At 38.8% G+C, this 22,591-nt stretch overlaps 1 protein-coding gene across 2 annotated transcripts in view; it reads right to left on the bottom strand.

The window, feature by feature from the left end:
* Positions 1-207: 207 nt before the first annotated feature.
* Positions 208-22,591, bottom strand: part of stat3 (signal transducer and activator of transcription 3 (acute-phase response factor)) — a 36,588-nt gene continuing 14,204 nt past the window's right edge. The window contains exons 3-24 of one of the 2 annotated variants that reach the window (XM_017725283.2): positions 21,864-22,107; positions 20,560-20,652; positions 20,107-20,188; positions 19,565-19,665; positions 19,301-19,452; positions 18,063-18,221; positions 17,815-17,907; positions 17,669-17,728; positions 17,547-17,576; positions 17,177-17,270; positions 16,150-16,197; positions 15,951-16,034; positions 13,734-13,832; positions 13,508-13,643; positions 12,793-12,845; positions 12,598-12,692; positions 12,216-12,355; positions 10,603-10,821; positions 9,059-9,101; positions 6,070-6,129; positions 2,875-2,975; positions 208-2,242 (exon numbers count right to left, since the gene is read on the bottom strand). In XM_017725283.2, the coding sequence (XP_017580772.1) occupies positions 2,190-2,242; positions 2,875-2,975; positions 6,070-6,129; positions 9,059-9,101; positions 10,603-10,821; positions 12,216-12,355; positions 12,598-12,692; positions 12,793-12,845; positions 13,508-13,643; positions 13,734-13,832; positions 15,951-16,034; positions 16,150-16,197; positions 17,177-17,270; positions 17,547-17,576; positions 17,669-17,728; positions 17,815-17,907; positions 18,063-18,221; positions 19,301-19,452; positions 19,565-19,665; positions 20,107-20,188; positions 20,560-20,652; positions 21,864-22,107 (2,239 nt within the window). In that variant the 3' untranslated portion in view covers positions 208-2,189. The remainder of the gene's footprint in view (positions 2,243-2,874; positions 2,976-6,069; positions 6,130-9,058; positions 9,102-10,602; positions 10,822-12,215; positions 12,356-12,597; positions 12,693-12,792; positions 12,846-13,507; positions 13,644-13,733; positions 13,833-15,950; positions 16,035-16,149; positions 16,198-17,176; positions 17,271-17,546; positions 17,577-17,668; positions 17,729-17,814; positions 17,908-18,062; positions 18,222-19,300; positions 19,453-19,564; positions 19,666-20,106; positions 20,189-20,559; positions 20,653-21,863; positions 22,108-22,591) is intronic. The other variant, XM_037544814.1, reaches the window with a different exon arrangement.

Here is a 22,591-nt window from a genome sequence, read left to right as displayed (position 1 = left end):
CTATGCAGATTATAGCTGTGTCAGCAAAGGGGGCACCTTACAATACACACACAGACAGACACAGACAGACACAGACACAGACAGACACAGACAGACACAGACACAGACACAGACACAGACACAGACACAGACACTCTTTCTAAGCAAGAAAAAGCAAGAAAACCTGAAACAAGATGCTGTCAGTAGGGCTGAAATGATCACACAGGGTTACATGGAGTATTCCTTATTTAATTAAAATTAATGAAGGATGTAGCTACTGTACAGAGAGCTTGGCGAGAGTGAAATTTACAACACATGAACTACAATGACCATGATGCTGCATTGGAGAATGTGGGCAGTGATGGGTAATGAAGTCCAGAGAAAAGATTTTACCAAGGCAGATAAACTACAGTAGAACATGTTTAAATAAAAAAGACAACTAGTACAGATGTGTGATGAAAACAAAAAAAAAAAAAGAAAAAGAAAAAAAAAAAAAAAAGAAATGATTATACATATGTTCAATCATCCAGAAAGCAAATGGAAATCAGAACTTAAAGGCAAGCTGAAATAATTTTGAAACATGAACAAAATGTAATACGAGTGAATATTATATACTGCCTTCATGTTTCACTAGGGACGAGGAGCGCAAAATACAAAAAAAATTCCATTACTGCAAACATCAAGGGGAGGAACATCTTTATGTGTGGTCAAAGACTGGACACAAAGGTCAGCACGCTATCTGCAACGCTGGGACACTCATTCTATTCATCTTATTATTCCCCTTTTTTTTCCTCTTACATTCCTTTGAGTAACCTTTACTGCAGAATGGCTGCCGTGGTTGCTAAAGGCAGGCAGATAGACTGAGATGGACAAATTACTGGCGCCATTTCATCACATGAAAAGCAGCTGAGATTAATTTGTGAGAAATGACATTTAACAGTGGATGAAATCTAGTAATTGAGTTTTTCCCCTTGCTAGGTCTTTCTGAGGCTCATGTTCTAGGCATGCTGGAAAAATACCTAAAATACATGGAACAGAACACTTTCTAAACCCATTTCCAATTATATAATGCAAGTCTCAACAACTGCAACACTGAGTGTATGTGAATCAACACCTGATAAATCAGCAATAGCCTGAGTTAAAGCTCTGAAAGAAATGAATTGAAATCTGCATCTAAACCTAAACAGGCATTCAGTTCCATTTCTGCTGTTACCCAATATACACTGAGCACTACACTGATAAAGTAATGCAATGAATTTGAACGGGTTCACATGGGTGTATAAATTTCACACAAATATAAAATTTTGACTTGGCAACAGTTGTTTTGATGTAATGGAATCGGGGAAACGATGTCCACATGTGAATAAAGTATATTCAGTGCATTACGTTTTCCTGTGTAGATCTGATCCGAGGGCTGCTTCTAAGACAAAGGTCTGTGGACATAAAACAACACAAGCCATATTTGTATAGAGTAAACAGACAGACAAACAGAGAAGCAGACAAACGGATATAAAGCTAAAGAATATAATACAAAAGCTCAAGTGGCATCACTTTTCCCTCTTCTTATAACTTTTACACTCTTCTTATAGCACGTTCATAGCTAGCTTACACAGCAAAAAAAACCTATTTCACATGGCCAACGTGGACTTACGTTTTACAGTCTTTAAAAATAAACCAATATATTTCTCAACTTTCCCAGGCCAACCACAAAGAAGAGTAAACTTAAAAAAAGAAAAAAGCACATATTCCATTATTTTCATTATAGGTAGGCTGCAAGATGCTAAAACAAGAAGCATTATGTAGGTTCTAAGGAGCCAACAGACTTTATGACGTCAAATGTCTATGAAAATGTAGCTGATCATAAAATTCTCAGTTTTCTTGAAAGATGACTGTGCAGATACCTTGCATCCTCCCTGGAATTATTCGTTTACTGAGAATTGCTTAGTTTAGCTTGCTATATAAGTGGTAATTCATATATGAGCAATGCAATTCAACTGAATAACTTTCAAAACTGTTAGCAAGACTTCACCACAGGTAACAACTACATTATCGGCTATGCAAAAGAATCAAGGTCAAAATGACAGTAAAAGGAAGTGCACTTCTCTAAACATGGTATTATGTACATGAAAATGAATATGACTGCAAATGGCAGAAATATCTAGAAGTGAAAAGCTAAATCAGAGGGCTGGGCATATCTGTGGTTGTCGATCTCACATTGGTGAAGCCACGTCCGAGCTCAGTTCCATGTCCAGCGTGAGGGATTCTGGAAAAAAATTGGGAAAACAGCATCATAGTCAAGCACAAATGATCATTTTAGGCGTGTAGCATTTATGTATAAAATGAATCTGAAGGTGACAATACAACAGCATTGTTTAGAATCGTTTATATTTGATTATAATAATACTGAGTAAAGTACGTGGTCATTTCATGGCCAAAATAAAATTCTCTGGCTATTTTGAATATTTTCCAAACGTAATACATCCAAAAAAGGAACAATAATCAAATCAAATCATGCTAAATTGTTAAACAATCATTTCCTAAAGAACTGCAATCAAACTTGCCAAACTGCCAAAACATTTACATCATTTAGCAGACGCTCTTATCCAGAGCGACTTACAAGAAGTGCATTGTCTATCTAGAGAAGCTATCTTTGCTAGTTACCAATAGGTTAGAGAAAAAGACAGTCCTGAGCTCAGGTACTGCTAGAAACAAAATTCAGTGAAGATACCCAGAAAAAAGGAACAGAGTTGAGCACAGAACTCTGTGCCATGCAATACAATACAATAAACTACAATACACAGTGCATTCAACAATAAAGTAAACTACAAAACACAGGGCAATACAATGAAATATGATTCAAGTGGAGCACAACAATAGCAATACAGAGGTTATTACCTAGAGGTCCAGGGTTGGCCTCTGCCGCCTCATTGTGCATCAACGAGTCGAGAGTGCGAGGAGACATGGGGAACAGATCACTTGTGTTGCCCGAATTAGTCCTGCAACAGACACACAGACACATGCATGTATGAGAACTGCAATTCAAACTCTCATGAGAAGTCACAAACATTCAGTCCACAAATGTGTACACAGATGTCACAGTACGATTAGACTGATGAGTTTGTTTGAACACATGGTAAGTTAACTATCACAACACCACACACATGCGTCACAAAAAACTTTCTTTAATACACACACGCACATACTGTGCATCATGGTCATCTACTCCACATTTGAGTAAAAAAAATGATAAAGTTGTCAAAGGAAATGAAAGTTAGTAAAAGGTCTGGGACAGGAGGCAAATCCAGTAAGAATCACATTCCTTTGTGTAGCTAATCATTAATAGCATTTGTATTATTTGTTAAAGATAGATTTTTCCATTTAAAAAGCAGTGCATGTAGTTTCAGCTATATGAATGGATAAAGCTTAATTGTAAAGTATTTAAGCTCAATCACAAAGTATTTACCACCTTTTAAACCTAATAATACAATAACATTATTGCCACTGTGTGAACGTAGCACTCACATAAACTGAACATGAAAATCATGTAAATACAGGGTGGACATGAACCTGAACATGAAAATCATGGGCTTCACGCTGTGTGAAAGCAGTTCCAAGTTTTTATTACTGACATCCAGTAAGAGCAACCGTGGCTGCATGTTCCAACTCCTCTCTGATTGTGGCCCTCTCACTCTTGCTTTTGGGAACTGGAGCTTTCCACTTTGCTGCTGCTTTTGTCAGTTTGCTGCTCATTGGTTTTCATACATCTCTGAAGACCAATCTCCAGCAAAGCCTTTGGAATTACTGATATTCTGTGTCTTGCTTGTTAAAAGGTCCTTCAGACTCTATTTACTTCAGTAATAAACAAATTTACTGCACTGCAGTAGCTGAAATCTTTGGTTTTTATCATGAGTGCAAACCATAGAACTTGTCATGAAAACTGTATTTGAATGAGAGGACCACTGTCACAGAGTCATAGCAACACCAGCATCCCATACCAACAATCAACTGTGCCTTAAAAGTGCATTTAATTACATATTGCTTAACACATTATTGACACATTAACAGACATCACTAGTTTTCACTTATCTTACATTATTTAACATAAGTTTTCTACACATTTTAGCTTTTATGTCAAATGATGTCTAATAAAAAATGGCTCAGTGAGTGTAACATGTCAAGAACATTAGTGGTGTTGTGAGGGAGAAAAACACTTCTACAATGCAGCTGTACTTGTGAATACAAATAACAAAAAAAATTACAGAAGTCAAGCTACTTTACTGAAAGAGCCTCCTTAACCTCAACATTTCTCACAGATAGACAGATTAAATGTGCAGTGTCACAATGTCTTGGGTCAAACAAGTGGAATGAAAAGAAGGAGCAGTGGTTACAATAAAGAGATAAATAAAGAGGTCAATTCAACAGAGAAAGCAAGAATTATTTTGTCCTGTAAGACCAGTTTCATAACACTACTGATGGATGCTGGAGTTAGTGATAGTTAGTGATGTAAGAATTAATATCTCACCAAAATCAAACATACTGTTCCTGTCATATGCAAACCTATTATTTCTATTACTTCAGTTGAAAATGCCAGGTAGCTTTTACAGTATGTGCACATTTCTTGATGAATGGACCAATAGAAAAAGTCCAAAATTACTTTGAAATAAACTCTAAGTACATTATTAAAATCTTTTTTAACAATGTTTTCCTCTTCTGATTTCAGGTTGTTTGAGAAACAAAGGTTTTCTTACAACAGAAACAATATGAAAATGTGAAATGAATGAACAATACAATGTTCTGAGAAGGCATGAGAAGAATATTTTACAAAGGAGGAAATTAGGCAGTGCTCCAAATCACAAAGGAGTGCCCTACAGAAAAAATGCCATCAACCATAAGCATTTCAGCAGTACTGATACTGAATATATTTAAGGCAAGAGAGCAGTTTGAACATCTGGAGCACAGCCACAGACAACCCACTACCAGGCCCTGTCCAAATCCAAAGATTGTTCACTACTCTTGATGACTTCATCTAGTGCTAAATGGAGCATCATTGGCTAACACAGCGTCTTACAGTTAAGAGAAATGAGGAATAAAGGTAAAAGCTAATGCAATTTCAGTTAAGAATGTCACTATCCACTTTTTAAAATATCAAATACATGGTGATTCATGTTTTGATGTGATACTTGTGTTTTTGTAGATAATACATTCACACAGTGCAAAATTCATATACACAAAACCAAATTCAGTCTAAGTTAACATATCACTGTCACATCAAAACCATCTATATAGAATGGCAACAAAAATGCTTATCTTTACAACTAATGTAGTTATGTTATAGCTTAATTTTGGGGAGAGGAACATGCCTGAATCCCCTCCTCCTTACAAACACAACTCCCTATAAATTCACATCCTCACCAGGGTTCGCATTTCCCACTGCCACCCCATCTCCTCCCTGTTTCTCAGTCCGACATCAGCCCTGCTACAGCTATGAGGGGGGTCTGGCCTTCTAGCTACAGGTAGAAGCTGCCCAGAACTCCAGCCCAAGTTCTTAGAGTTCTCCCCCCTCCCTCAATCAGTCTTCCCTCATACTGCCACCATGTTGAAGGCATGATCTGATCTGAATGTGTAACTATTAAAATATAATAACTAAAGTCACTAAAGTGACCAAAATCATTAACTGATTAGCCATATTGTTTCCTAGCTATGTTTCCTCGAGCAAATGTCTACAGTTACACACAATTATGTGTAAAGTCAAGCAAAGCTACATTTGTTCTTGTAAGTGAAAACGTAAACAAAAAAGATGTAGCATACATTCTAAAAACATTATCATCAGCTAAATAACTAACAAACACGAAGTCCTGGAATGGACAAGGCCGTCTGTCAAACTCAGATAAGCAAGGAGGAATACAATCCAATGCAGCTTTTAAGGTGTGTTAAACAGACCCATTCCGTTGTTATTAGAGAGCTGCTGATCACAAATGTTAATACTGTACAAAATATGCTGGCTTAGACACTCACCCTCTCTCTCTCGCTCCCCCACACCACACACACACGCATGCACACACAACCACACACCAGCTCCCTATTGCCTACCCAGGGAAGCCGTTCCCCAGCAGTTCACTGTCCGGGAAGTCCATGAAGACGGAAGGACACCTATGGAAAGAGGTCAGTTTACAGCCTGACACACACATGCACACACATACATGTGTGGGCACACAGATGTAAGCATACACACCCCTGCATGCCATCATGGCCTGTCTGTACCACAACCCAAATTTCAAGTTTTTGTTTGGGCCATGTGAGCTTTAGTCAGTCTCAAATCCCTATACCTGTAAAGCTCAAAGTGTGTGACTTTTATGCGTGTATGTGTGAGATTAAGTCCTGGATTTGAGCCTTTACCACAGACCACTTTTATTTATTTATTATCATTCCCAGTCAATTCTAGCAAGTACAAGTTATTCCAAGTGGTATACTTAAGATCAGATATAAGATAGTGTACCTGAATAAGGAAAAGGAAAGTCAAAGGAAAATAAGGGGGGGGGGGGGGGGGGGGGGGCGCTACCAAAACCTGGAGCTCAAAAATTACAACAAAGACGCAAGACTTGGTAAATCACCAAACTGTCACCATCACATAAACGGTAAGCTTCATGCTTTCAAAAAGCTCCATTCTTTTTGTCCACCCTTCCACTGACAAAACAACTCAACACCATGGTTCTGAAGGAATGTGTATCTGCAAAGAAGCTGATGAAAGAAGAAGAAAATTTGCAGTAGAACACAAAAACTAGTCAACTGAGATGCTGAGTGAGGTTTTGTGGACTGATGGAATTAGACTGGATTTGTAATTGGGATTCCTTAAACCATGACTTCTAAAGCTGAACTTTGGAATAGGGAAATATGATCTTTTTCTCTGAAATCAAGTCTCCCAAACAGAACATCCATCCATCCATCCATCCATCCATCCATCCATCCATCCATCCATCATCGTTGACCGCTAGTCCAGACGTGGTAGCAGTTGGGAGAGCAGAGAATCCCAGATGACCCTGCCCCCCGCAACTTCCTCCAGCTCATTCCCGGGGACCCCAAGCTGCTCCCAGGCCAACTTGGAGATATAATCCCTCCAGCGGGTCCTAGGGCGACCCCGGGGTCATGGTCCGGTAGGCCGTGCCTGGAACACCCACACTGGGAGGCATCCAGGGGGCATCCGGATCAGATGCCCGAACCACCTCAGCTGGCTCCTCTCAATGGGGAGGAGTAGTGGCTCTACTCTGAGCTCCTTCTGGATGACCGAGCTCCTCACTCTATCGCATAGCGTGTAGCCTGCCACCCGACGAAGAAAGCTCATTTCCGCCGCTTGTATTTGCGATCTCATTCTTTCGGTCATTACCCACAGCTCATGACCATAGGTGAGGGTTGGGATGTAGATCGACCGGTAAACAGAGAGCTTTGCCTTATGGCTCAACTCCCTCTTCACCACTACAGCCTGGTACAGTGACCGCATTACTGCTGCCACCTGTCCCAGCCTACGGCCGATCTCACGATCCCTCTTCCCATCACTCCTGAACAAGACCCCAAGATACTTAAACTCCTCCACCTGGGGCATGTCCTTTCCCCTTACCTGGAGTGGGCCATCCTTTTCCGGGCCAAGACTTGGAGGTGCTGATCCGCATACCAACCGCTTCACACTCAGCTGCAAATCGATCCAGCAAGCGCTGGAGGCATCCATGTGATTCCGCCAGAACAACATCATCTACAAATAGCAGAGACGCCACCCTCCGGCCTCCACACATAATGCCCTCCTGACCCCGGCTACGCCCTGACACTCTGTCCATGAATATCACGAACAAGAGTGGAGACAGAGCACAACCCTGGCGGAGTCCAACGCCAACACCCTTCCTGGATCGGGGCCTTGTCATGGCGGAAGGGCTTGTGTGGTCTAGGGATCTTCAGAGCTAAGTCGTCGGGAGCAATATGCTCCTGGTAGGGTCTCCCAGGGCGAACTGGTCTGGAGTGAAGACCCAGACTGTACCCTGAACCCTGCCCGTGGGCCATGTGGCCATGTGGGCCCACCACCCGCAAGGTCTAGCATGGGGGAGCGGTGCAGTGCCATATTGGCAGTGGGAGATTGCGGGAAAGCCCTAGGTGGCCTAGGCCCCTGCAGCAGAAACTAGCTCTTGGTACATGGAATGTAACCAAACAGAACAGAAGCTGTAAAATAAAGGCAAAGGATGGACATACTGAAAAACACTAGAAAGGTGATTTTGATTTTTATGGTTTGACTGGAAAATAAATAAATGAAGAGTGGTTTCTGCAGAAGAAATATTTTATCACAGTTGAATTTATGAATAATGACTGTTCATATAGTACTGTTTTACACTACTTTTTGGCTTCAAACATGCTGATACAGACTGTACCTCTGAAAGAAAGTAGCCTCATGCAGTCACAGATCTTATTAGGCACTGTAGCCGGTCAGGATTAAACTATCAATACGTGTCTGTTGTAACTGCTTTTTTCTTTGTATTCTTTGTTTCTACTTCAGCTTGTGAATAAAATGGTTCAAAATGTAGTGTATTTCCCTATTCTGTCCACAGTTCCCCGTAATACTATCAACTGAACATCTCACATTATTTGGCGTTCTTATGTGTCAGCAGTTCCTTCTGCTATTTTTACAGTTAATGGCCCGAGAGGAGAAAAATGTCAGCTGACCTTACTGGATATGGTATAGAAGCGTTCTGGCAAATGGAAGCGAAAGGAAAGACTAGAGAGGCTACTTGCTTCAGTGTGGTAAAGCCATAGTGAAGCTGTTCTGCTTACTATGGGAAAGCAAAGTGAACCTGCTCAGCTCAGTCACAAACAAAACCTGCTTTTTTTATTCAAGCACCACAACCTTTGATCCATCCTTATAAGAAGACAGAGAAAAAAGGATACGAGAGACTCCAGCCATTCAAAGTTCAAAGAGGGAAAATATATGCCAACACATAGGACCACATGCACGCAAACACACATGCACCCACGTGTCATGAAAATATCTACATAACTATCCTTCCCATCCACACACACACAGTGAATAATTAGAGCTACTTACGGGGTGACGCAGATAAACTTGGTCTTCAGGTATGGCTGAATGGCTGCAGAAAACAACAAACAAAAACTTTGTAAGTACTCTGTGAGACAACACACATATACATGCTGTCCCACTATCACACATTTCCTAGTGCAATACCTGCATTCTTTCTGAGAAAATCTTTCAGATATGGTGGACCCTGGTGCACAATGATATTCACAGAACACACGATGTCATGTAAACACCTTATCCTGGGTTATTCTGTTTCAAATACAGCTATAGCCAGAAAAAGCACTTTTCCAAGTACAACTGGTGGAATTTTCCATTATTTTGACACATTTTTGGAAAATGATGACATGAAAAATATTTCTGAGTAAACCCCCAGTAGGGATAACTTTTTATTTTGAGTGCATCAAAGTTCTTAACAACTTAAAAGGAAAGTCCACTGATTTTTCTAAACTTCTCAGTGCTTTAGTTCATTAAGATATAATGTCATTCAGAATGGTTTGATTTTGAAATGCACTGTTCGAGAAATTTACAGAGTCGGAAGTGTTTACAGTGATGGGGATAGGAATCAGACACACTAAGCACTGTATGCCTCTGAAAGCCACTTCACAGAAAGCAAGTTACCTGAAACAGTTAACAGTGTGCTGCCGTATGCCTGAGTCTGTGTTTTATGACACCTTTAAGATGGTTTTGGTTTAAAACCATTCATGGCAGAGCAGGGTGCAGGGGGTTATGTGAGCATATTGTGGATATCATTTAAACTTAAAGAATACTGAACTACTACATGCTTCATCACACAGAGAGCACAATTAGTCCTGTTTAAATGGATTTAGTGCAGCACAGTATGTGTAACATTGGTTATTCCCAAATATTTTCATGGCTGTTTTTGAATAAGGCTCTACTAGTGTTTAGTGTCTGTGTACTCATATATTGTAATATACATAATGTATCTTTAATTTTCTGCCATACTGCCAAATGTGTGTGTTCACTGGCCATTTTGAATAGCAAATAAAATGCTTATATTTGTGATGTAGACAATCTCTGGTTCCTATCACCACCACTGTAAAGAAAGGAGCATAAAACATTGCTGTATATTTTCCATCTGGCTGGAATATTGCATGTTGTTTTTCTGGAATGAGTGAGAGAACAACACTGCGGTCAACCCTGTTTGTTCAGAAGTAATCCCCTTGTTCTCATTCTGTCCGCTATGTTTTTTCCCTGTTCCACTACAGCTAAGCTTCCCCGGCATAACATTCCTTGCTAATTTGCATCTACAGGCCTTGTACATGTTTTTTAAGAGACAGGCTGAAATTTTATGGCAGCATATTCCAAACAATGGTTGAGCTGAATTTGAAAAAAAGAAATATCCTGCCATAGACATTACTTGTTTTGCTCTATTTCTAATCGATTTATCATCTAACTGTTAAAATTATGCACAATTAAGGACACAATCTCTGGTGGAGATTTTTTAATGTTTGCTTTTCTCAGCTGATGCTAAATGGCTGCAGTGTGGGCTGGGTGAGCAGAGAAAAGGCTGCCAAGTAGGAGAAAGCTATTACCACATCCAGGCTCTTGGAAGTCAGCGTCAGGCTGGGCCTCGGGCCGGCAGTACTTGCCAAAGGCCTCCTCTTTAGGGATCTCAGGGAAAAGGTAGACCAGTGGTGAGACCAGGATGTTGGTGGCATCCATGATCTTATAGCCCATGATGATCTCAGCGAACGACATACTGTTCAGCTGCTGCTTAGTGTACGGCTCCACTGACTGGATCTGTGTCTTACCTATAACAAACATACACCCATACTTAAATTCACAAAACATACTTGCAAAAATGCACAGTACTGAATATATATACACTGAATTGCCAAGCTACCTTGAACTTACACTAGGGCTGTCAAACAATTAAAGCAATTAATCACAATTAGACATGTTATTATTTTGTAGTCAATCATCATTAACTGCATTTATTTTATTTGCTCAAATCTGACCCTAAGAAAAGTTTGTTTCCATGGCTTTGGTTTTAGCTAAATGAGTGGACAAAAAACTTCATTAGAATGTATTTATTACTTTAAGAATTAAATAACATTATTTTTCTTCATGTAAATGAAGAGTTTACATAAAGCTAAAAGTGAAAATTACATGATTTCCACAGAGTGGGTGCAGTTTCCCATTTTATGCACTGACGTCCATCGAGAGTAACACTAGCTGCATATTTCCTCTGTGACAGCAGCTCTTACTCTCATACTGCTGTTACATCTTGTTTCAAGGGGAACTGGAGTTTTCCACTTGGCTGATGCTTTTGTTAGTTTGCTGTATTTATCCCTAGTTCTCTCATACACACTGTTTCTCATACACTCTGTTTTGATTGTAAATAATCCTTAAGCCTCAGTGTACTTTGTTCACAAACAGATTTACTGTGGAAATGACTCAAAAAATAACTTTCAATAAACAGAGCCATCACTGGATGTTGCCCTCTAAAAGCTGTATTTGAGCAAGACGGCTACAGTAGAAATCACAGCAGTGTGTAGCTGGGCTTCAGGGCGAAAATACAGATGGTTTTTACTGATTAAGAACATGCATTCAGATTAAAAGCACCCAAATTAGTAACTTTCCTCATTTATGTTTTTAATGCACTATTAAAATGTTAACCTTGACATCACTAACCTATACTCTTTGGCCATTTTATGTACTATATAGATGCATTTTGCCTCAGTGTCCTGACAAACACTGACTGTAGCCCACCTGTTAATGTACAATTTATCAGTCCCCTCTACGCCATCTATCAGTGGAAAGGAACCACTATTGGCCTACCACTGAAATCAGTAATAACAACATGTACAGCATACATAGTCGTATGTAAGGTTTTGGCTCCCCTGATCAAATTACAGTTTGGTGATTTTCTAAGTGAAAATGAGTCAACAAATTCTCTACAGGGAACACAAGTCTGTATATTTTTATGCACATTTACTGTTTATTTGCTGAATTTAACATACAAAATATATATTTTATGTTTTACTTTTTCACATTTATTAGCAAAAAAAAGTTTTGCACTAAACTGTCCATCATAAAATGTACATCTATAAAACTGTATATCATACAATGTCACAAAACTGTACATCCCTAAATGTCTCTTTTTCTCGTTCTATCCATTTCTCTCACAAACAAACACACTCACCACTGATGTCTTTCTCCACCCAGGTAAATGTGATGCCTCCCTCCTTACTGCTTTCACTGAAGCGTAGCAGAAAAGTCCCTGGAGGTTTTGGGCTCAGGATAGCCCTCTCTCTCTCCTTACTGATGAAGCCCATGATATACCTGCAAAATACATTCAGCAGAAGCTTCTTAAGACTGATATAAGGTCAAATGATACTGGGAAGATTGCTTGCGGCACTGAAAAAGTAATGTGATTAAACTATTTGATTCAAATGTGCACGTCATTTCTTTTACATAAACAAAATGTACAACATGAACACCATGACTGTTCATAATTGTGTTCATGTGCAAACTATTCAGTGTGTATTGACAATTTAGGCATTTTTATAATTGATTATGCTCACCCCTCATTCCACAGAGCCAGAATATACTTCTTCACCAGGTCGATGATATTGTCCAGCCATACCCAGAATGAAAAACCTTTTCCAGCCATGTTTTCCTGCAAAACACACATATACACACGCAATACAAGGTTAAAGTATGCTTGGGCAATTTGAAAAGGGTTCTTATTAGAATCATTTCAATGTAGTATAACATACTTTGCAAAACTTGGCCCAGGTGATCTGGCAACCAGAGTAGTTGACACAAGGACCTAAACATATGAAAAGAAGGAATGACGCACATTATTAAAATCAGTGACGGAACACCCTCATTCTCACATACACAGTACTGTGCAAAAGTCAGAGACCACATTTTGTTTGTTCAATTTTCAGCCAAAACAGCAATTAAGAATAAGTTACGCATTTTTTCCATTATATATTTCTGAGAATATGCATAAAAATTTGTTGTAGCAGGAAGCTGAAGACAAAGGACAACAGGAGCTTCCAAAACTAGAGTTTAAAAAAATAATTAAAAGATATAGAGAAATTGGGACTTCCAACATCTGTGCAAGACAATATCAATGTATGTCTCTGAACTTAATTGGATCATGAGAAGAAGAAAATGCAACCAACTTCTAAGACTGAACTTTGGAGATGTGGAAAAACATCCCTGTAAATTTCTTACTAATCTGACAGAAAATCTCCAAAAAAAGGATGGAAGCTGTAATAAATGCAAACAGCGGACACACTTAACACTGAAAATGCTTTTTTTTTTTTTAGTTGTTGAGGGTTCTGTTTTCTTACTTTGCTGCTAAATATATGTTTTCTACATTTTTATCCTGGGGTTGAAAATGCATGACTTGTCCTTTTGACTGGAAATAAACAAAAAGGAGGGGGTTTGCACAGTACTGTATACACACAAAGCTAAGCATACCAAGCAGTTTCTCAGCGAGTGTGTTAAGTTGCTCAATAGTCAGGCCTCTCTTGGTTGTAGAAGAAAACTGCCAACTCAGCACCTCAGCCACTTGATCCCACGTTGCCACAGGAGGCTTTGTGAAAAAATTTACATTCTGAAAGTTGAGAAGAGAGAGAGAAAAAAATCAATTAGACACAAAGCACAGTTTAAGCTAAACAGGGGGCAATATTGTTGTTTTACTCACCTTGGGATGGTTGGTCAGCATGTTGTACCACAAAATGGACGCCCATGCATTTGGCATCTGACAGATATTAGAAATGACTACAACAGGGAGAGAGTGTGTCTGTAAGGAGCGGAAAAAAGAGAATGAGGTCAGATAAAACTCTTGATTTTGCATATATACTGCATATGACTTGCATCTTGCTGCACTTGTATGATGTCACCTTGATCAACAACAGTATATAAGCAAACACAAACATCAAGGAAACAGTCAGCCTTGCACTAAAATGGCTTATTTACTTAATTATCCTGCTGTGTGTATTTTAGTGGCGCAACTAGAAACCTTTTCGAATGAACTGCTGTTATTTACAGCAATTACAATCTACCAAAATGTTATCAACATACAATGCAATTAACTATAACTATATTGTAGACATGAAAACCATGAGATTTTTTTGTCCACTCTGTGGTCGTTTCATGGTTAGATTAATCATAAATCATTGATATGGATATAAGTGTAACAGCTGTTACAGTTCATTCTGCTTTATCCACATATTAGGTGCATAAAGCCTTCCTAAGAACCAATTTATGACCTGTTTTTTCTGAACATTATTTTGCTTAAATAAATGTTTGAAGACAACTTAAAGTCTTAAAGGGCTTCAATTTCCTTACAAATGCATATGCTTTTACCATCAACCACCATTTTCAGCAATTAAACAAATGTATAGAAAAATCAGTCATCTTACTTCTACTGAACAAATTCTTCCAAAATCAGAAATAAGCTAGGATTAAAATGAGCATGCTTATGCTTGATGAGCAAAGAATGACCACTGCATCTTACAACAAGGTTTTGTATGTTAAAGAGATGATCAGGCAAAAAATAAATAAATCAAATGTACACAACTTTCCACTTACCCTGATGTTATTGATCACCCAAGATGGGTATGTAGTGCAAAAGCTTTTTTATATTAGGGCCTGAGGTTAACACTGCTAAAAATCAGCAAGTCAATGGACATCCAAATCTTTTTACATGCCCAAAACATCACTTCATACACCTCTTACATCCACCTCTTCATAGTAAGACTAATGCTGACATATGTAAAAATGAAGAAAACTTCACTGTGCAGCTGAGCACTGGAGCAGCCACTTCAGACAACATGACATGTGTTGTGCCAAATTCTGATTAAAATCTTTCTTTGTACTGTTTCTATTTCTAAACAAACCTTCTGTTCAAAAATTCAAGATTAACAGTTATTTTTAAGCAGAAAAAACAGAAGTTGTGCACATAATTTGTAGCATCAACATGCCTGCAAAATGTGTGTGGACGCAAAGGGAAGTCAAAATTTGGCATAACGCCTACTGTCTAAAATGTGGCTGCCTGCAGTGCTCAGCTACACAGTGAGGTTTGTTCATTTTACAAGTTACAGTCAGTCATATTGTGCTCTAAGTTACATTGACAATTCTGCGCAACCTTAATAAAGACCTGAATTAATGAAGAGTGAAATTTCAGGAATGCTAAGCTACACTAAAGAAGACACCACACCTGTCTTGTCTGATTTACAGAAGTGTTTGTGTACATCTGATTTTTCACCAAACCATTCTTTAAAGACTTTCTTTAAAGTGTAAATGCAGACATCGGCACAACTAGGAGGCCTGAGTGAAGAGAATGACTTGGTCAAGGTATGGTGAATCAAAAATCTTGTGCCCAAAATTTGCTTAGTCACCATTGTGTGACGTCTGTCTACAGACTGGTGTACTGCAGGTTTCTCACTTCCATCAATAGGGACACTTCATGTTCATGTAAAAATGTGTGCGTGAAGGTTGTATGTGCAGGGTTGTGTGGTACAGTGGTTTAGTAAGAGAAGCACTGCTTAGTTACACGGACATCAGCATACAGTCATTAAGCCATTAGCACGACCTCATTAGCCTGCTGCAGAGTGCTTCAAACCCCTGCCATCATTAGTGCTAATCATTTCAATATCATCTTTAAAACAATAACATAACATGATTTAACCTAATTGCCGTCCATGGTGTGCCCAGCTGGACTGTCCTGCCAATTCATGACAAGGGTTCTGATTAACTGATTTGCTCTATTAATCAGGCAGAGGGGAAATTATCCTATGGAATACATCACACTTACCACTGTGAAACAGTTAAATCTGCAGTTTTCATTTGAATGGAAAACCAGAGCCTGCAATTATGCTCACAATGTCCTGCACAGTGCGTGTGCGTGCTCTCTCACCTCAAGGTCGATCTTGAGACCCTGGTGGTAAACCTCTGTCTCAAAGGTGATGAGGTGAAGCTCTTCAGTCACAATCAGAGAAGCCTTCAGGTCACAGGGCAAAATCATTAGCACTCTCTCAAGAAAATGACTTATTATGTACCTCTTCATGTACTAATGATCACTTATTATTAATTAATATTACTGAGCAGCCACTTACATCACTGTTGGTCCGGCCACCATTGCCGCACCTCTGTTCTCGTAGAGTCTAAGACAGAGAAATTCAGGTCAGCTCAACTCCATATCTCAGATTTTAATTGATATTATTAAATGGGCAGTCAAGCGGAAGGTCAGTTATAAATAACAGGTTCAATCTAAAATTTACAGTATAAAGAACTGATGTAATTTTGCAGCAGAAAAAACAGTGCAGTAATTTACTGCATTCCTTAAATACAGCAGATTACTGACAAAACTGCTGCATTCTCTCAGAGCGTCTTGTCAAAAACGTAAGAATTTACCGTAGTTAGTTGTAATTTGCAAAGCATACTTGGAAAGTCTTGAGCTGCATGTCTTTGAATTAAGTAACTACATTACGTTGTGAAATACTCCTTATAACTTCAGAGTGAATGGGAGGGGCTAAACTGCTATGGGCTGAACAGGCAGATTTACATAAATGTATTACTGTTTTTGTGACATCACAAAATATAATGTATTCAATATGGCGTTTTGGCGGCTTAGCTCCAATTTTAGGACTGTATAGGCTGGAGAGTGAATGGTACATCTTGAATCTTTTACAATGTTTACATAATACATCAAACATTTTCATTAAAAAACTGAGGATAATTTGGTTTTCTGTCATTTTGGCCCTTTAACAACTGGTATAAGTGAACAAAACTGCTCTGATGAGATGTTCTGTTAACAGTAAGTGATAAACTATACTACAAAAATACTACTAAACTGAGGAGCCTCAGACAGCTCTGGGTGCATTAGACCACACAAGCTGTATATTACAAATACCGGGTTGAAGAAAAACAGTACAAATTCTGCAGTATTGAAAAATACAGTATTGTGATTTATATTACAGTGTAAGTTCTGTAAATAACATTATATCATCAAATTCCATTGTTTTTTACAGTGTGTGTTCAATAAACCAAACAACTCCATCAATTTGACAAACTGTGTATAAACAGCTACTTTGCAGAGAAAACTAGCCATGAAATTTCCTACAGTGTCTTAGATGTTCTCACCAGGTGTTTGAACTCAGCAGAAAGGCTGCCGTTATTGGACTCCTCCATGTTCATCACCTTAGTGTTAGTGCCCAGGATGTTGAACTTACGGGACCTGGAAGAGGATGAAACACAAAAATGTCAGACGCTAGACAATGTCAGTAGGCTTTTTGTTTTGGTCGATGAAAAACAGAAAATATTGAGTCACTATGAGGAAAACTATAAGCAAAACATGCTGATGTATGTGGACTTTCCCTTACTTAAACATTGCATTCAAGTCAAATGTAACTGGCAATATTTTTAATGTATTGACACTGTTTGGTGTTTTTGTTTCTTCCTTTACACATAATAATAGTTAACTTACATCAGATAAGAACAAGTTGAAACTCACCCTCGAATGGCTGCCACATCCCCAGACTCCCTGGAGAGAAAATTATTTAAAACATGTAAGTGCTCCGTCACGCTGTATGTGTCTGAAGATACTTACCAACTTTGAAAAAATTTAAAACTCACTTGTCAATGCAAACTTTGATTTTCAGCTGGTAGTTCAGTTCTGGGAATTTCACCAGTAGCCTAAAACAGAGTTGCAAAAATAACATTTGATGGCTTTGTAATTGTGCCTGTCAATCACTTTCAGTTAGTTTGTGAAGGAATCTTACCGAACTTTGTTGGTGAACTGAACTCCTGTCTTGATGACTAGAGGCCTGTCTGGATGCATAGGCATGCACGGCTGTCTCTCAACCACAAACGCACTGCAACAACACAAACACGCCACAAGAGGGCTCTTTATAGGAAAAATGTGTTAAGTTTATGGCATTAGCATCATAACTCATTATGATGTAACATGTTTTGAGTTAGTTCTTTGCTTTTGTGTGTGTGTGTGTGTGTGTGTGTGTGTGTGTCTCACCTCTTCATGAGGTTGCGGAACAGGTCTACGATTTTTTCCTCCAGGGCAGGGCGGTGCTGAACAATGGGGTCCCCTTTATATGACACCTTCTGCTGAAGCTCCTCCAGCTTCTTTATTTGCTGCCTGATCTGAAGTTGAGACTCAGCCAGTGAAGTGATCCTCAAAAAGAGAAAGAGTGAGATAGACACAGGGGGGAGAGGGGAAAGGGGAAAGAAGAAAATAGCAGAGGAATGTATATTTTAAGATCTTTATTTTATCCACGTATACTTTTATTTGTTGTTTCCTTTTTGTTATTAGAGGGGCTCTTTGACATAAATATGAAATTTAACTACATTTCACATTGCTGTAAACTTGCCTACTAAAGTTTTTTGCCAGTTTATAGACGAAAGCCTGGATTACATTACACGACTTTTACCCCAGTTCTCAGTCTGGCTGAGTCTGTGCTAGTTGGCTCTAGTCTGCAGACTCAGATTTTTTGCCTCTCAATCATCTTTCAGACCAGTCAGAGTGTATCAAACACATTTAATTTTTTGCAACTCAACTTTGAGCATAATCTAGTAATGTAAACTGCTTAACGACTCAATCTGAAAAGACTCTTCCAACAGCCAATGATAACTGTGACTGCAAAGGAACAAAATACAGCAAGTAAACAAAGAAAAATGGTGAAAAGTCTTATTAAAAAGAAGCTTTTTAATGAGCTGAGATTAAGGCATGAGCACAAACTCAAGTTTGTGTGGATTTAAAACACAAAAAAGTACCAGACTGATGACATTATTAAAGACTCAAACATGTTGATCTGCTCCTTCTTTACCGTCTCAGAGCAAACGGCAGAGAAAACAGCAGCAGCAAGCCGCATCACCTTTCATCGTTTACTGGGTGATGCCCAATATTTCAGTACAATACTTTCAGTACAAAGTATTTACAATACATGCTGGATACTGTAGTGCAAGAACAATTAGGTATTTTATAAATATTTATTCATATATTATACAGATCACTTCTCTTTATTAATTCTTTTATCTGGTTAGTTAGCATTTAGTTAATGTATTATTGATAACACACTGCACAGCTTGGACAACATAGGTTCTCCAGTCACTTCCATGAAGCATATTTGATATGATTTAATTTGACTGATTTGACAGAATGAGCATTAAACATTATGAGTAAGAACACAGAGGTAAACAGCATGCAATACTGCTCTCTAAACAGTACAATGAGAAATTGCATTGTGTAGGTACCATGTCTCTAGCCGGTCCAGGCAGATGTTTGGGGGTCCTCCAATGCAGGCTATCTGCTGTCTCCTCTTCCAGTCAGCCAGTTCCTCATCAGTCAGATTTTTCTGGACAAAGTCCATGGCCTGCAGCAGCCCTGCCATCTCAGTCACAATTTGCTGTAAGAAGAACAAAGACAGGCTGCGCTGTGTACATCATGTCTCTGCTGACACTTTATTACACCTGGACATGGCTAAGCTAAGTTCTTGAATGTATTAAAGTGTGTGTTACCCTCCTGAGCTGATCAAGGGCACACAGCATCTGCTCCAGCTGAGCCATCTTCTGTCTGGTGGCTGCAGCCTGGCTGTTCCCATTCAGGTCCTGGGACAGCTCTGAAAGACACCAATCAGAATTAGGATTAGAGAGAAACAGCTCCTACAAAACTCTGAACACAGGCCCTTATGTTAGAAAAACAAGTTTATTCTTGCTTTTTGTTTTGCTTTGTTTTTTTTGTTTTTTTTTTAAATAGAATAGTTTGATTTAGTATGTAAACACCCAACATTTCAAAACATACTGTTCACTTCCCAGTCCATACATAGAAATGATTAAAAAAACAGCCTGTTTAAAAAGCATCATAAGTGGACCTCAAGGTTAAATATAAAATCCAAGAAACCTCAGACATGGGCCCCTCAAATAAGGGTTTCAACTATGATTCTTTTGGAAATATTACAACTAAATGTGCAGTAAAAAACCTCAGGGTTAACAGTTATGCCTTTATTGTTCTGCTTTAGAGAAGCCAGTTTGTATGTCCTAAAGCAACATATATTTCTTACCTCCAGCACTCTTCAGGGTCTTATAGTTGAAGTCAAAGTCATCCTGTAAGTTCTCTAACATCTTCATCTTTTGCTCCATATCCTGAAAAACATCCAAGAAGAGTGAAGTTAAAACTAAGAAACCTTATTAAGAAATCCAGTCTCTACTACACGCTGATCGTAGACACCAGTTTTTCCAGGTAAGTCTAGGATAAGCCCTGCATTGTAGTTTACTTTCATTCTGCTCAAACACATGTGGCTCAATACATGAGCTAACTGTAAACTCGTCTTAAGCTGTAGTGAACAGCTTTTTAGTACCACACATTCATGCTCTTTTTTACAATTTTGTGTTTAACTAAAAGACAGAACAGGTGGTCCTATTATCATCTGTGGCATTTATTACTGAAATCACTCTCAAGAAAATCCGTGGCTACTGAGCACCAATCCAGTTAAGTGTCAGCTACACCAACAAACCTGGACTCTCTTCCTAATGTCCTGCAGGTTGTGCTCCAGGATCTGCTGTTTCTCTGTCACCACTGTTCCAGTTGGGTGGGCGGCCTGGCCATCCTACAGAGATGAAACAGCAAAACTCTGCTTGAAAAGGGTCAACAAAAAGCCAATGATTTAAAACAGTCAATACAGGGCAGATCAGAGTGGTGTTGGTATGAAAAATGGAAAAAAAAATGTACTGTGATGATACTACACCAGTAGTTGCTAGCCTTTTTATAACAAAGCCAACAATCCTTTGTTATACTATTTTGAACAAGCAAATGAATGCATTGAATATTTTATATTTCAGTCTCAAGCTGTAAAAAAGGCTGTTGCATCTAACAGCAGTAGATGAGGCAGCACTGTGGATTAGCAGCTCTGGCAATATTATCGCTGTTTACTTTTGAGGTCCGTTGCATCACAACTGCTAAAGCATACAGTTTAACGAATGACAAATAAAGTTTACTTAGAGGGCCTATAGCCATGGAGAATCACATTTTCTTTAGTTTTTGTGATATAGTATTTAAGCACACTTAAAGTTTCAAAACATATAACTCAGTTTATGTATTGAAACTAAGCTGCAAAAACTCAGCCTATAGAAGTGTAGCTCTGCCCATTCACGCTGAAGTTACAATCAGTGTTTTAGTCTGTACCGCTTTTTAAATGAGGCACAGAGCATACAGGGCAGCCAGTGAGAACAGAGATCATTTAAATACATCAGTCTTACTGGAACAGTAAACTGGAAAATGAAAGACTTGTTCACGGTAGTGATAGGAACCAGGCGTTTAAAGAGTTTAATACCTTTAACATTATGACATGAAATAGTTGAAATATGCTGTCTGATGTCTGACACATTGCTTTTTGTCAGTTTTGTGTTAGTTAATGTTAGACTGATTTTTTTTTTTTTTTTTTTTTTTTTTTTTTTTTACAAAAAGAGGTTCCGGCCAGGGTTTGTAGGTCAGCTTAGTCCCCAAATACTTCAGATTTAGTACTATTTTATCATTATCAACACTGCATAAAAAGACTCAGAAGACGTGTTTGTTCACAGACTGTTTTGGATAGTAAATAAAATGGCTATATTTACATTTTACACATTGCAATTCCTGGTTTCTATCACCCCCACTGTATCTGAGTTGGTAAGTTTCTTTACAATAAACCTTTTCACATAAAAATCACTTTGTTTAAACCTTAACTGAATTATGTAGAAATTTTGAAAAATTGGAGGATGTCCCCTTTACAGTAGAGACCTTTGAGAAGAGGCTACAACGTGTGAATGTGTATGTCCATACTTGCTGAGCAGTGGTGGCAGTCTGTAGCAGTCTCTGCTCTTCCCACAAACAGCGGGCTACAATGCGGGCAATCTCCATGGGCTTCTCCAGGTACTTGCTCTGCAGGTGCTGTTTGATGCGTCTCAGGTTGTGCTGGTACAAAACATTGTTCTCCTGCAGGAATCGGCTGTACTGCTGATCGATCTCTCCCAGCAGGTTATGAAACACCAGCGTGGCGTGGGACTCCTTATTGGCTGCATATGCCCTGTGGAGTCAGAGCAGGAGGTGTGATTATAACTAGAAAGCTAGAATTAAAGCCAAGCTGCAAGATCCAAAATGACAACTCCTTTTCCTACATTGCTAAAACCATGACATCTCTCCACACTGTATTTGGAATCTAGTGGGTTGTTCTTGAAAGAGACGTAATTATTTATATGCCAGAGTGTCTACATATCACACCTATGTTAATAAGGGATTTTGTGTATTACTTGTGTACTGTGCAGTATTTATTCACATATTGTCCGCTCTGTTTACTGACTGCTGTAGTCTAATGTAGTTTTTTTAGATGCATTTTCACTGTTGCATGTTTTAGTTTTTAGTTTACACTGAACAAAGTTTTCCACCCACAAACGTGATGTTTTGAGTGAGAGCAGAAAACAAAAACCCAACCTTCTATGTGGACTTCCCCCCAAAAAACCCCCAAAACCTAAAAACTGCTTCTGCTACTGATGTAACATCAAAACATCATC

The sequence above is a fragment of the Pygocentrus nattereri genome, chromosome 14 (assembly GCF_015220715.1).
Source record: "Pygocentrus nattereri isolate fPygNat1 chromosome 14, fPygNat1.pri, whole genome shotgun sequence".
NCBI classification, from domain to species: Eukaryota; Metazoa; Chordata; class Actinopteri; order Characiformes; family Serrasalmidae; genus Pygocentrus; species Pygocentrus nattereri.
This window is presented reverse-complemented; position numbering and strand designations above follow the sequence as displayed.